Source organism: Ammospiza nelsoni, chromosome 14 (genome assembly GCF_027579445.1).
Source record: "Ammospiza nelsoni isolate bAmmNel1 chromosome 14, bAmmNel1.pri, whole genome shotgun sequence".
Classification (NCBI taxonomy): domain Eukaryota; kingdom Metazoa; phylum Chordata; class Aves; order Passeriformes; family Passerellidae; genus Ammospiza; species Ammospiza nelsoni.
This window is the reverse complement of record NC_080646.1, coordinates 16,578,002-16,592,359: the sequence shown is the minus strand read 5'-3', so window position 1 is coordinate 16,592,359 and position 14,358 is coordinate 16,578,002. Positions and strand designations below refer to the sequence as shown.

General features: G+C 54.7%; 1 protein-coding gene across 2 annotated transcripts in view; it reads left to right on the top strand.

Annotated features, from left to right (window-relative positions):
* Nucleotides 1-11,007, top strand: part of LINGO1 (leucine rich repeat and Ig domain containing 1) — a 128,710-nt gene extending 117,703 nt beyond the window's left edge. For both annotated transcript variants that reach the window (XM_059482478.1, XM_059482477.1), the window contains one exon: nt 8,801-11,007. In XM_059482478.1, the coding sequence (XP_059338461.1) occupies nt 8,813-10,654 (1,842 nt within the window). In that variant the 5' untranslated portion in view covers nt 8,801-8,812 and the 3' untranslated portion in view covers nt 10,655-11,007. The remainder of the gene's footprint in view (nt 1-8,800) is intronic.
* Nucleotides 11,008-14,358: the final 3,351 nt, after the last annotated feature.

Below are 14,358 nucleotides of genomic sequence, written 5' to 3'. Positions count from 1 at the left end.
TGCTTTGTGTGCTCTAGCACAGAGCAAGGCACAGCCCTCCACAGACACCCCGTGGGTCTGAGTACCTTAGGGATGTGAGGGACTCTCACAGGGACACCTCTTTTCTGCTGGGAATTGGGCAGACAACAGTCCATGGCTGCAGAGGGATAGCACTCCCCTTGTGCCATGGTGGACTGAGTGATCTCGGTGCTGCTGCCCAGGGCAGCCACTCTTGGGGGCTCCCAGTGCTTGTCTGGGGCTGTGCCATGGAGTGCCTGTGCCACAGAGCTGCCATCTCCCTGCCCCTTTGGGCCTGAGCTGTCCCACAGGGCTGAGCTGCCATCTCCCTGCCCCTTTGGGCCTGAGCTGTCCCACAGGGCTGAGCTGCCATCTCCCTGCCACTTTGGGCCTGAGCTACGGCTCGCTCCGGGAAGCGCAGAATTGCGCTGCCATTAGGTGCTGCCATTAAACTGATTTGTGCTCAGCCTGTTTATCCTCCTCAATGGGAAACGGCAACGAAATGGAAACCCTGGCCTTGCATTTCCCACTGCATTCCCGTGCACTGGATTTCCCCATGATTACTTTTGTTCTCACGTACAGCCCAGAGCGCAGGCTCCGTGTCATTATCCACAGTGCTGGGAGAGGAGAAAGGGCAGGAAGCATTGCTGCAGCCCAGGCACAGCACAGCAAACCCACCCCACAGCTGCCTCCTTTTGAGGGCAGTGGGGAGCTGCTCCATGCCCATGGTGGGTCTCTCTTTTTTTCCATGCCCACGGGCTCAGTGTGTGCTGGAAAGGCTGAGGAATGCATGGCTGAGGCTGCCACTGTGCTGACACTGCCCCCCCCTTGTCATGGGCATTAGAACAGCTCTGCCTGGCACAGCCCCATACCTGCCAAGGATTTCTGTCAGCCCAAACCCTGTCCAGGCTTCCCTCAGCACCTCCCTTCCTGCAGGATTTGGGCTGGGAGGGGCTGGTGGCCCCTTGCTCTCCCTGCCTGGCTCTGTGGGTTCAGCTGGAGGCCGGACGGGCAGGCTCAGCCGTGGCTCAGCACAGTTTGTTTTTATCTAATCCATTTTATTGTTGAATGAAACAATAACAGCAAATACAGGCCCTGAAGACAAGCCATAAATAATGCAAAAATCAAACAAGTGAGAGAGGGGGAAAGAAAAAGGAATTATACATGTAAAACCAGCCCAGAGAAAACCAGGCTAGGAAGAGGAATCTTCCCTCTGCAGTTGCTATTGCTCATGCTTTCTTTGCCTCCCTTTTTTCTCCATTTCTCTCTCTGGAATTTCCTGCGGCACCAAATTTGTGATTATGTGAACAAAACTTAATAATAAATGGGAGGGGGAGAGAGAGACAGATGTGGCTTGTGGGAAGGAGCGGGGAAATGAGGTGGATGGAGTGAACTGGGGCTTCCATCTCTCGCAGTGCCTTGAAGCACAGCCGTGCTCCTGCCCCCTGCTCTGCCCCGTGTCCCTGGGGCTGTGCAGCAGGGACAGCTCTGCTGGTGCTCATGGGAGCCCTGGCAGCAGGGCACACACAGCCCCTTGCCCCTTGTCTCACTGGGGGGTGATCCCAGGGCCAGCTCTACCGGGCTGGGCTGCACTTGGCTTCTCCCAAAGGCTTCCCAGGCCACTTATTTTAGGCAGCAGTATAAAAATACCAGGGCTGGTCCTAAAGGGGGGTAAATCAGCACGTTTCCCTGAGGTCAGCAAAGCTGACTGCTTCATGTCCTATGTCCTTTGAAGTTCTCTTGCCACTGTCCCAAAGGTTTCCAGAGGAAAGGAGCAACCCTTGTACTTTTTTTTGGTATCCTGTGCTGGTTGTAGGGGAATTCAAGGGATGTGCCCTGAGAACCAAAGTGATGCTGTAAGTACAGTCTTAGCTTAAATTAAATGGAAGGAATATGACTGGTCCCCGGTCCTGCTGTTCCCCAGCCTTTGCGACTTTGACCTGGGGTTTCAACTTTTGAGCAGTGGCAGGGATGCAGTAGGGACACAGTGGTTTGGAGTGGTGGCATTCAGAGGGGGTCACATCCCAAAGCCTCAGAGCTGTTCTCTATGGCCCTTGGGCTGGTTTGGCATTTGCTGTCCTGAGGCAGCCCTGGGTAAATGAGGGCAGGAGGCACTGGTGGGGCTCCCCCAGCTCTGCCTGCTAGCCCTGGGTTAGTGCTGCTGGAGCTGCTGGTGCCCCAGCCCTGCTGTGGGCACTGAGCAGAGCTCTAGGGAGCTGTAGAGCCATGGGGTGCCCCTTGGTAGCTGGAGGGGATTGGCTGTTCCCAGGCAGGGAGCAGTAGGAGGGAGCAGCTCGTCTTTCCTATCCCCAGGTGTGGTTTGGAGCCGTGGCCCAGCCTGGCAGAGCTGTGTCCTCCTCGCTGCTGGGGCACAGGCTGGAGCCTGGCTCTGGGGGAGCAGGGAGCCCCTGTCCCCAGCCCAGCCCTCAAGGCATGCCCACACAGCGATGCCATCTGCTCCTGGCGGGGCTGAGAGGCGCTCTGGCAGTGGGGTGACTTTGTTCAGCTGCTTTTCTGCCATGTCAGGTGCTGTCCTGCCCTGCACACGGGTCCAGCTCAGGCTCTGTGCAGCTGGGCTCTGGCTGATTCAGCAGCTCTGGGGCCGTGTGCTGGGAGGGAGGGCTGTGCCTGCAGGGCTGTGCCCATCCTCCAGCCCCAGCCCTGCCACCCCGTGCAGGGCAGCTCAGGGAGCGCAGAAGGCATTTGGGCCATGGGCATGTTGCAGGAGATGCCCTTGCAATGTCATTGTGACCCTGGCTCTCTCCCAGCAGGAACACTCCTTGGACTTTCTTTCACCTCTTCAGGGCAAGTGTTTCCATTGCCCTGAGAAGAGCCTGGGGTTTTTCCATCCCCCTTTCCCAGCTTTCTCAGCTTTCCAGCAGGGAAAAGGAACCATCTAGAGAGACCCTTATGGTACACTGGAGCCTCCTGTACACAGTGCTCACTGATCAGAGTGCAAGGTGAACTGCCTGCCTTCAGTGAGCACTTAAAACATCCTGGTGACCCAGCCCATATCCACAGAGGTGACAATCCCAATGAAATTTGCCAAAATAAAGGAAGAAGGAGAATCTCCATTCAAAATGGTGCATGTCCTTCCCAGTGCCCACCAGCCTCCAGCCATCCCTTCCTGACCCAGCCCTAGAAGTGTCCAGCCAGCCTTTGGGAGCTATTCCCTTGGCAAACACAACTCCCCTGCTCTTTGGCTCACATAATAAAAAATGAGCCTTCTCCAGGCTCACCTGACCTGGGAAGCACAGAACCACTGGTTCAGGAGTGGCTGTGGCAGCAGTGACCAGTCCATGTCCTGGCCATCTCCACCCATGGCTGGCCCTGAGCCCCAGCCCCACTCTGCACTGCACCCTCACCCCCCCGTTTATCTTGTGCTGGCTCAGGGCTTTACAGCCCCTGACATCCACAGCTGCCTTTGCAATTACTTATTGATCCCTTGTCAGGATGTTTGCTCTGCTGATGGGGCGCTGAGGCATGTGCAGCCAGAGAGAGAAAAGATGCTCAAAACGAAGGAGCACAGGTAGGAGGAGGGTGAGGAGCTCTTGCACAGATGTGATCACAGCAAGAAACAGCCTCAGCAAAAACTGCTCTGAGCTTTGGTGTCCTGCAGAGACAACCAGGATCTCCTTCCCGTCGTCCTGCTCCAGTAACCTGCCTGAAAATGAAAGCCACTCTCCAGGCTGGCTCTGGGCCGCTGCTGGCTGTCCCTCTCTGTACATAGCTGTCCCTGCATGGGGTCAGGTAGATCCACAGCCCAGGTTTAAACCAGCAGGCAGCTGAGCCAAAGCCTCCCCTTACCAGCATTCCAGCCCCTCAGCCCATGTTAGAGCTCTTCTCCTCCCCTGGGCATCTCCGTTTTTTCTGCTCTTCTTGCTCTCTGCCTTGGTGCTTTCCTGACTGACTGCAGTGCTGGGGACACCCCATTTTGGGTGGCAGAGCCTGTTTCCTTGAGGAAATGCCTTTGCAGGGCGCTCCCATGGGCCAGCCACGACCAAAATCTGGTGCCAGCCGGGCGGTGTCAGTGCCGGAAGGGGATTTGCATCTTCAATTCTTCTTGGTGATCTTTTACAGCTCCAGAGCAGCTGCCAGAGCAGATCAGGTTGCCTCACACCTATTCCAGGCTCCCACCTCGGAGCTGCTGAAAGCAGATACTGCAGGAGGCTGAGCAGAGCTCCCAGCTGGAGAGCTGTGCCTTCCTGTGGGAAGGGGAGTGGCGACCCCGGCAGCTGGTGCTGCTGGGCTGGGGGTGGGCTCTCCTCTGCCTGACCTGCCTTGGCCCATTTGCTCAATTTGCACAACTTGCTCGTGTGTCCCCACCACCCTGAGGGGTCCTTCTCATCTTCTGCCCATTTCTCCCCATTCTTTCACCCTCCTGTGCTGCCCCTGGATGATTTTGGGGCCAGGCCAGGACACAGTGCTGCCCTCTAACCCTTTGTTAGCAGCCCATACTTTAATGAAGGTCCAGAGGAGTGTGCTGGCAGGTCTCTGTTGCCCAGCCAGTGCTGTGCCACCCTGGCTGCGCCCTGACAGCACTCAGGAATCACTTTATGCTTTCCATCTTTGATTTCTTCTTCCCCATGTGAAGCATGGTGGTTCCAGAAGGGAAATCACCTCCTCTGCCTGATGCTCCCACCCATTGCTGCCCATCCTTGAGCAGGGGGGAGAAGGGCAGTTACTGCCAATGCCTGCACTCTGGGACTGGGTGGGAAAAGAGGAGGAGGAGGGAGCAGATAGGGTGGAGAGGAGGGGGAGACAAAGCAAAAGGGCCCACAAATGCACACTGGACACAGGGGAAATGATGAGAGAAGGAAATGGGCACAAACGTGTTTGGCAAATTAAAGCTGCGCCCTTTGTTTTGCTGCTTTGCAGATAGCTACAGAAACAGTGCAGAGCCTAGGGTCTGGGAAAGAAACTCCTCTACCAGCAGGAAAGGTTGTTAAACATTTATTTGTAAACCTGAAGTCTTTGTCTCTAAAATGTAGTGAAGTTCAATAAAATTTGATTTAGCTGGAGCAGCTTAGAGGAGACAGGAGCATGGACTCGGGGAGCTGTGTCTCGTTAGCTTTGTATGAAGCCATCATGGCAGAGATGGGGTGAGCCCATGGCTGAACCCACCCCCCCTACTGCATCCCAGTGAGGATGCCCAACACTGTCCAGCTCACTCCTGTGCACAGCTGGGAGCAGCAGGTTGGCCCCTGCAGGACAGGGTGGGGACACTGCGCCCCCAGAGCACCGTGGGCTCCCCCCCTGCTCGCTTTGTCCTAAATTGCCTGTTGTGGCTCGATGCTCTCAGAAGCATCTGGTTCAAGGGTGAACATCTCCAGCCCTGTAATTTATGGCTGCCAGGTGGGCTTAGAGCTGACTCGGGGATTTTGCCTCCTGCTCGCTCCCTGTCAGCACAGCAGATCGCTCCCTGCTCACAGGGGTGGGGAGCAGGGGACAGCCCAGGGACAGCGGTGACAGTGGTAGGCATGGCCAGGTGGCTGCCCTACCCCTTGGGGCATCCTCAGGAGCACACTCAGGGGCAGAACCTGGGCTCCCTTTTGGGTCATCACCCAAGTTTGGCTTTCTGGGGCTGTTCCTCCCTCCCCAGGGCAGCCTGTGCCTGTCACACCAGAGCAAACCCCACGCACGTCAGCGCTTCATTCTGGCCCCAGGCTGCATTTCCAGGCACAGGCCCAGAATGGCATCTTCCCTCCCAGCAGTGAGCCCAGGCACAGACACTGGGCAGGCCCTGCTGTGTTTAGCACCAAGGCAGAGCTCTGGTGCCTCCATCTGTGCCTCCTGGGCCGAGGCTGGGACCTTCCTGCAGGAGGGGACAGTACTGAGAGCCCTCAGCCCTGGGCAGCAGGTGCTGAGGACAGGGGTCAGTGGCTGCCATGGCTCTGAGCGTGAGTTTTGCTTTGGCTTGCACTGGGTTTGCTGTCACCTAAAGGCAGCGAGCCTGGCAGCTGCTGCTTTTTTTGTCCATTCTTTTTCTGTGGTTGAGGAAGGAGAACCACGCTCATGCCAAGGGCTGGACTGTGCATCACGGCCATGGTCCCATCTCTGCTCCTGCCTGGCAGCTCCTGCTGGGCCATGGCTGGCACCCTGGAGGGCAGCTTGGGCATGTTTCAGGGTCTTCCTCAGAGTAAATCAGAGTTGTGCTGGGGCTGTAAAACCATGCATGCATTGTTGGCCCATAGCTCACACAAAAATCACAGTTTGAGTCGTTTTTAGAAGGGCATCTCTTAATATCCACATCACCTTGAGGCACAACTATTTCTCTCCGAATCAGGCAGAGGTAAATGGGAGCCAGAAGTGATTTAAAGCTCATCTTAGCTCAGAATTTTCCAGCTTATTTATTGTCTTTCTCCCAAAGCTCTTCTGTGACTCTGGCTATTAAGATTACGGATGTTTTTGTCAGGGATTGTATTTATCACGGATTTAAATTTAGCTGAGAACTAATAACGTGTGAGGTGTGTCTAGACTTTAATTCTGGGCTGTGCTCGTTGGTAACACCACACAGATTCTGCTTCATTCATCTCTGGCCCCTTTGCTGATTTTTTACTCACTGATCCTGCACAGCTCTGGCCGTGCCGAGGCTGTGCTGGGGATGACAGCACAGCACAAGTTGCTTTGGAGGTGCAATCTCCCTCCTGCTGCTGGAGAGGCAGGAGTGAGCCTGGGGGGAGTTGGTCTGCAGGATTCAGCTCTGCCCCCTCCCCATGGCCAGCAGGGACCAGAACAGAGCAGCACATGCAGGCAGAGCGGAGCTTTTGGCCCGGCACACAAACAAGGCTGGTGCCTGGCACTCTTAATGAGCTGAGTGTTTTCAGTCCTGCTATAATTAAGCCCCTCAGACTGTATTTTGTTTTGCATGCCGTGTTTTGCTGTCTTTGATGGCTTTCTCAGCACGGCTTTGAGGAGCAGGAATTGGTTTCTGAGAAAAAAGGCTGCAGGCGAGCCAGCGCTCAGGAACAAGCATGTGGTGGGAGGGCAGTGCCCAAGAGGCTCCTGGCCATGGGCACCACTGGCAGCCCAGCCCCAGCCAGGGCTGCAGCAGGAGCCTGGGGAGAAAACCCATGTGCACCCTGGGCCATGCCAACCAGGGGGCCAGCCTGGCTCCAGGGCACCGGCCCCAGTCCCAACCCCACCCCAGCAGCATGGCAGTGGTAGCAGCAACCCCCTGTATCTGTACTGCTGCCCAGCACCAGGGAGGTGATGACATGGAGATGATGGATTGTAAATACCCAGCAAATGGCTGTTTGCGGCCTGGCTGGGGCCCAGGCACTCCCACTGGAAATGTTTCCACTGGACTGGGACATGCTGGCCCAGGGCCAGCAGGAGGGAGCTCAGCATCATGGCCAGGGGAGCTCGGCAGGAGCAGCTCCTATCCCTGCACCCCTGCACTGTGATGTGTTCAGTGTGATCCCCACTGAGCAGCCCCACTGCAGAGGGAGCAGGAAAGGGAGGGGTGGAAGGGGACAGTGGAATGGGAGGAAACCACAGAGGGTTCCTCTGGGGACACTCCAGGCCCTCACAGCCCATCACTGGCTGTGTCGAGGCTGGTGGTTTCCAAGATGGTGCTGGTGGACATTTTTATGGCCAGTCCATCATCTCCCATCCTTGTATCTTACAAAGAAATTTTGAATAATTTTTTGGGAACAAAAGTGATCCTTGGGTCATATATCTGTATGAAATGATGAATATGAGCAGATGCAATGGCAGGAATGTGCAGAACGTGTACCAGCCCCATAAATAGTGCTAGAGCAGGGAAAGTAATGGACAGGATATACAATGATGGATACAAACAGAGCCAATGGAAGTAATGGATTGGGTGTGTTTGGTGATAGCCATAAATAGCATTAGTGGGAGTAGTGCAGAGAGTAACATAACAATAGAGATAAACAAGGGCTGGAGTAGCTGGAGATCTAATATGCAATATTGATATGATTTGATTCCTCATAACAGCCTGAACAAGGGAATAAATGCAACAAAGGCAGCGTGACAAGGAGCATCCGCTTCTGCCCAGCCAGGATGGCTCTGGGCTGGGGCACAAGCCAGACCATGAGCCCCCAGGGAGGTCTCTCAGCCCTCCCCAGGGACATCAGCAGGAGACTGGCTCTTTCCCTGCTGACACCAGGCAGCTCCCTCATTATCCAGAGCCCCCCTGGACCTGACTTGAGGTTACAGCTTGCTCTTGTAGGCAGTGTCTGCCCAGTTGCTGTTTCTGGGTGGGGGGAAATGGTTTGGGTCTGCCCTTGCAGGCTGGCATGGTGGGAGGCAAGGAACTGGCCCTGGGGACACACTGAGAGCAGCTGGGGCATGGGGGAGCACAGAAGGAGGGAGCTGGCTCCCACTGAGCTGTCAGTGTTGCTCGCCCCAAGTGGGGCTCCCCAGATGCTCCATCCTCTGCTCAGCTCCTCTGTTTGCAAAGCAGCCTTTATATTCAGGCTCCATCTACAGGGAACGGAATAATTTCAAGTGCTTAAAATAGGATGTAGATAGATGTGTTTCGTATTAAATTATTTTTTTAAGAAGCAGAGGAAGCTGTATGACACAGATTCCTCAAGGCCTTCCACTCAAGAGTCTGTGCACGTTCAACCATCGAGTGGAAAGTCAGGGAGTGGGGAGGAGAGAGGGTCTTGAAGCCAAAGAGCTGCATTTCAGCTGGAAAATGAGACCCTCTGCTGTGCCTGGGTGGTGCCTTTTGCCTTCCCATCACCTCTGCCAGGACACCAGAGCTTTTGCCTTGGCTGTGCCCGTTGTTTGCTCACGTGCCCCTCGCTCTTTCTCCCACTGTTGCCTGCAGGTGAGAGATAGGATGGTAGCTGGGGAGGCGAGTATGCGCAGCCCAATCCTGGCCTGCTGGCAGCCGATCCTCCTGCTGATGCTGGGATCCATCCTGTCCGGCTCCGCCACGGGCTGCCCGCCGCGCTGCGAGTGCTCCGCCCAGGAGCGCGCCGTCCTGTGCCACCGCAAGCGATTCATGGTCGTGCCAGAAGGGATCCCCACTGAGACCAGGCTGCTGGACTTGGGCAAGAACCGCATCAAGACGCTCAACCAGGATGAATTTGCCAACTACCCTCACCTGGAGGAGCTGGAGCTAAACGAGAACATTATCAGTGCCATTGAACCTGGGGCTTTCAACAACCTCTTCAACCTCAGGACGCTGGGGCTCAGGAGTAACAGACTCAAGCTGATCCCTTTGGGGGTGTTTACTGGACTCAGCAACCTTACCAAGCTAGACATTAGTGAGAATAAAATTGTGATCCTCCTAGATTACATGTTCCAGGACTTGTACAACCTGAAGTCTTTGGAGGTGGGTGACAACGACCTCGTCTACATCTCCCACCGGGCCTTCAGTGGCCTCAACAGCCTGGAGCAGCTGACCCTGGAGAAATGCAACCTGACCTCCATCCCCACGGAGGCCCTGTCTCACCTTCACGGCTTGATCGTGCTGCGGCTGCGCCACCTGAACATCAACACCATCCGGGATTACTCATTTAAGAGGCTGTACCGGCTCAAGGTCCTCGAGATCTCACACTGGCCCTACCTGGATACCATGACATCCAACTGCCTCTATGGGTTGAACCTGACCTCCTTGTCCATCACCCACTGCAACCTGACGTCCATCCCGTACGTGTCGGTGAGGCACTTGGTTTACCTCCGGTTCCTGAACCTGTCCTACAACCCCATTGTCACCATCGAGGGCTCAATGCTCCATGACCTGCTCAGGCTCCAGGAGATACAGCTGGTGGGAGGGCAGCTCACCACGGTCGAGCCCTTCGCCTTCCGCGGCCTCAATTACCTGCGCATCCTGAACGTGTCAGGGAACCTGCTGACCACCCTGGAGGAGTCAGCTTTCCACTCGGTGGGCAACCTGGAGACGCTCATCCTCGACAACAACCCCTTAGCCTGCGACTGCCGGCTGCTCTGGGTTTTCCGGCGGCGATGGAGGTTGAACTTCAACAAGCAGCAGCCCACCTGCTCCACCCCTGAGTTCGTCCAGGGCAAGGAGTTCAAGGACTTCCCTGACGTCCTCCTGCCCAACTACTTCACCTGCCGCCGAGCACGAATACGGGACCGCAAACCTCAGCAGATCTTTGTGGACGAAGGCCACACGGTGCATTTTGTCTGCCGGGCAGATGGGGACCCGCCGCCCACCATCATGTGGCTGTCTCCCCGCAAGCACCTCATCTCTACCAAAACCAACGGGCGGCTCACTGTCTTCCCTGACGGCACGCTGGAGGTGCGCTACGCCCAGATCCAGGACAATGGCACCTACCTATGCATCGCCAGCAACGCGGGTGGCAACGACACCATGCTGGCCCACCTGCACGTGCGCAGCTACTCCCCAGACTGGCCCCACCAGCCCAACAAGACCTTCGCGTTCATCTCCAACCAGCCCAACGAGAGCGATGCCAACAGCACGCGCGCCACCGTGCCTTTCCCCTTTGACATCAAGACTCTCATCATCGCCACCACCATGGGCTTCATCTCCTTCCTGGGCGTCGTGCTCTTCTGTCTGGTGCTCCTCTTCCTCTGGAGCCGCGGGAAAGGCAACACCAAGCACAACATTGAAATCGAGTACGTGCCACGGAAGTCCGACGCGGGCATCAGCTCTGCCGACGCACCGCGCAAGTTTAATATGAAAATGATTTAACCAGGCGACAATTTGCAAATAATAATGGTGTTGTTTTGTTTTGTTTTTAAAAAAAAAAAAGAACAAATGAACAAATAAAAAATAATTAACAAACATTGCTACAAACATACCGACCTCTCTCCTTCCACCGTGCCCTCTGCCCCTGTCCAAATCCACTGCGCCCGCACTGTCACCACCTCCTCCTCCTCTTCTTTATACCAGGAAAACATTCAGCCGATGTCTTCAGGACTCCTGTGTTTGTAAGGACTTTGTCTGATGGACTCTGGTGTCAGATATAACTCTGAGAGGGGAAAAACAACGGGGGGGGGGTGGGAAAAAGAAAGAAAAAAGAAATAAAATCAATAAAAAAGTTACGAACTTTCTTCTGTAACTTTGATTTCAATAATTATGGATTTTTATGAAAACTTGAAATAATAAAAAAACCCTATTTCCTATAGATAGTTGGAATGAAAAATTTTGACTTCTTGATCTGTCCAGTTCTGTACCTGGCAAGTGCTTGCTTTCTTGCCTCAGAGGCACTCCCCAGATGCCTTGCCAAGAGCAGCCCCAGGCCAGGACGAGTCTCCTGCTGACATCAAAGGCACCTCCCCGCAGTGCAGTGCCCGGGTGGCACCAAGGCAGCTCTGACTATTTTTCCTGGTTTTTATAGTCAGTTCCCCTGGCCATCCCCAAAGCCTGTGGAGCAGGGCTGTGACACTGATGTCCATAAGCAGTATGGAGCAGGGCTGTGCTTTCCTGCCCTCTGTGTGGGAGGAGGATGCAGAGCCCCATTGCAGGGCTGGGCCTGCCCGTGGCCTCCAGGAGAGCAGCCAGGGACACCAGGCTTTGCCTGGGCAGGACTGGGGATCCTCCTGCTTCTTCAATGGGGAGAGGATCTTCTGCCAGCCTTTGCAGCAGTACCAGGTTTGTCCTCTCCTATAGGGGACAAGCTGGCTCCTGTGCTCTGCACAGCTGTCCCCATGGGCAGGGATGTGACACATCCGTTGGCAGCACCCACTTGGGTGCCTCCAGCAATTGGTGCCTGGAGCAGCTCCAGCACTGCTCCCCACCTGCCTGTAGTTCAGGACCTGATCACTGGCAGCCAGAGTCTCAAGCACCCTCAGGCACATCCAAGGGAATTCAGCTTCCAGGCTCACAGGAGACCTTGTCTGAAAATGGAATTCCACAGGTCTATAGCCACAGGCATAGGCTGAGGCAGAGAACAGGACAGGCTGTGACACACTGCCCATGCCAGGCAGCAGTGAGCCCATCACCATGGGCTCTGGTCACAGCAGCATCCTGCCTTTGCTCTGCTCTGGGACTTGCACCAGGTCTAGAAGGGCTTTGTTGTCTCACGGAACCATGGCATGGGTTGGGTTGGGTTGAAAGAGACCTTAAGGACCATCTCATCTCCACAAGAACAAAACACAGAACATCCCTGCCAATGGTGTCAATATGGGCACTGAAGGTTTTACCATCCTTACTGAATCAGTAGGTGCTTCCCAACCTTCCCAGCTGCCACCAAGAGGGTGGCACCACACTGACCCCCCTGGCCCACCCAGCCTCAGTGACACCTCTTAGGCAGAGCCCAGATTTTCATTCTTGATTTGGAAGGCATCTAAGGAGTCTCCAGGGATCAAAGTCACTACAAGATGGTAAAATGTAAGTGCCAGGAACCTGGGGCCCCAAGATGGGAAAGAAAGGATTTGCTTCTCTTTCAGCAGTGTGCCATCCTTGAGGAACCAACCTGAAGCACCTGTGCTGCAGGGAGGGGGAGTTTTTGCTGATATCAGCTTTCTGTTCATCTTCAAACAAAACATTTTGTGTTTCTTTCTCCACAGCAAGTTTCAGAAGCTTTGATTTGTTCTTTCCTCATCTCTAACACATCCTTCCTTTGTAACTTTGAAACCAATACATTTTTTAAAAGCCTTTGGCTTTGTTTTGCTTTTTAAAAGAGCCAAAGCAAAACAGTGTATGAGCTTCCCCTCCCAATATTTCCAGCGAGCTAAACACAAAACTGCCAACAGCAACACACAAACCTAGGGCTGAAGCTGGAGGCAGACTCCAGAGACTGCAGATCCTGCTCCAGGGGCTCAGAGCAGCACTCCCCTGGGACAGGCAGGGATGCACAAGGACTTCAGCCCTTGGAGGATGATGCCAAGCCAAGTGGAACCAAGCAAAAAAGAACTTTAGGCACAGAAAGCTCAGTCTGAGCCTGGTTGTCAGGACTGACAACCAACTCAGCCAGTGGCTCAGCAGAGAGGTGGAAGGGAGGTCTCCATGACCCTGGACAGCTACAGGCACTGGCCATCCAAAAAAGCTGCTTAATTGGCTCCAGTGATCACTTTTAACTGTAATGAAAAGAGTTAATTCAACACACATCGATTTTAAAAAATACTAATAACCAAGTCCAATGAGGAATTTGCAATACATTACAGAGCCCCAGCAATCAAAGGGGGGAACCAAGTCTTTCACTGTTAAAAAAGGTTTTTAAAAAAAAGAAAACAAGAGAGCAAATGATTTATTTTCCATTGAACATCTCAGGAATTTTCCCAGCCCCACACCTGTCCCCAGCCCCACCACCTCTGCTGTACCCTCTCCTGGGGGAGGCCACACTGCTGCCTTAAATCCCAAGCTGCAGCTCAAATCCCTCATTAGTGAGTTTGCCTGATGCTCTGTGGCACTGCCATACACTTTGTTACCCACACTGATTTTTTAATCTTCGATGCTTTGTGAGCTAGATAATTTTTTTTCCAGTCACCATGTGATTGAAGCAGATGGATGGAGCAGAAGAAAAGCATCTCAGAGTGGCCAGCAACTAAGCTCAGCCATTTTCATAGCTGGTAAAAACGAGGAAAAAAACCAAACCCAAAGAATAGACTCTCTTTCTCTCCTTTGCTGAAATTTACAGTCTGTTTCTATTGCAGTTTAATCAGGGGTGAGAAAGCAGAGGCTGGATTCCAGCACTGCTCTTCAGGGAACCGTGGCCTGTGTGTCAGAGCTAGACAGCAGTTTCCACTTGCTTCTTCTGAATCACAATAAATACAATGCACTTTCTAAAACAGTTTAAAAGAGGTAGCAAAAAACCCCAGGGAGTTGCGCTTAGGGCATGGAGGGCAAATGTGCCTTACCTCCTCTGCTTCCTAGACTGGGAGTGCCATGGGGATCTTGGTGACAGGCAGGGTGTGTGGGGGCACAGCAGGGAGGAGGATGAGTGGTTACCCAGCCCTTCCAGCCTGGGAACATCACCCACCCCAGCCCTTCCCTCCCCACCAGCTCCATGTGTTCCCCCACTACAGGGCCCATGGCAGGCAGGTGGCAGCTCTCCCCTCTGCCTCCGAGGCAGGAGCAGGGCTGTGAGCACCCTGCAGGACACACTGACACCCACCCACTCCCTGACCCTCCCCAGCAATCCCTGTGCCCGCTCAGCTCCTCTCCACGGATCACCAGAGGTACACAGAGCATCTACAGGGGTGACCAGAGAGGAGGGGCCAGGCTGGCCCTTCACCTTCCTGTGCCTGCAGCCCCCCAGCTCTGCCCACAGCCCCCCAGCTTTGCCCACAGACCCTGTGCTCTGCCCACAGACCCTGTGCCCTGCCCACAGACCCTCAGCTTTGCCCACAGCTCCCCAGCTCTGCCCACAGCCCCTCAGCTCTGCCCACAGACCCTGTGCCCTGCCCACAGCCTCCCAGCTCTGCCCACAGCCCCTGTGCTCTGCCCACAGC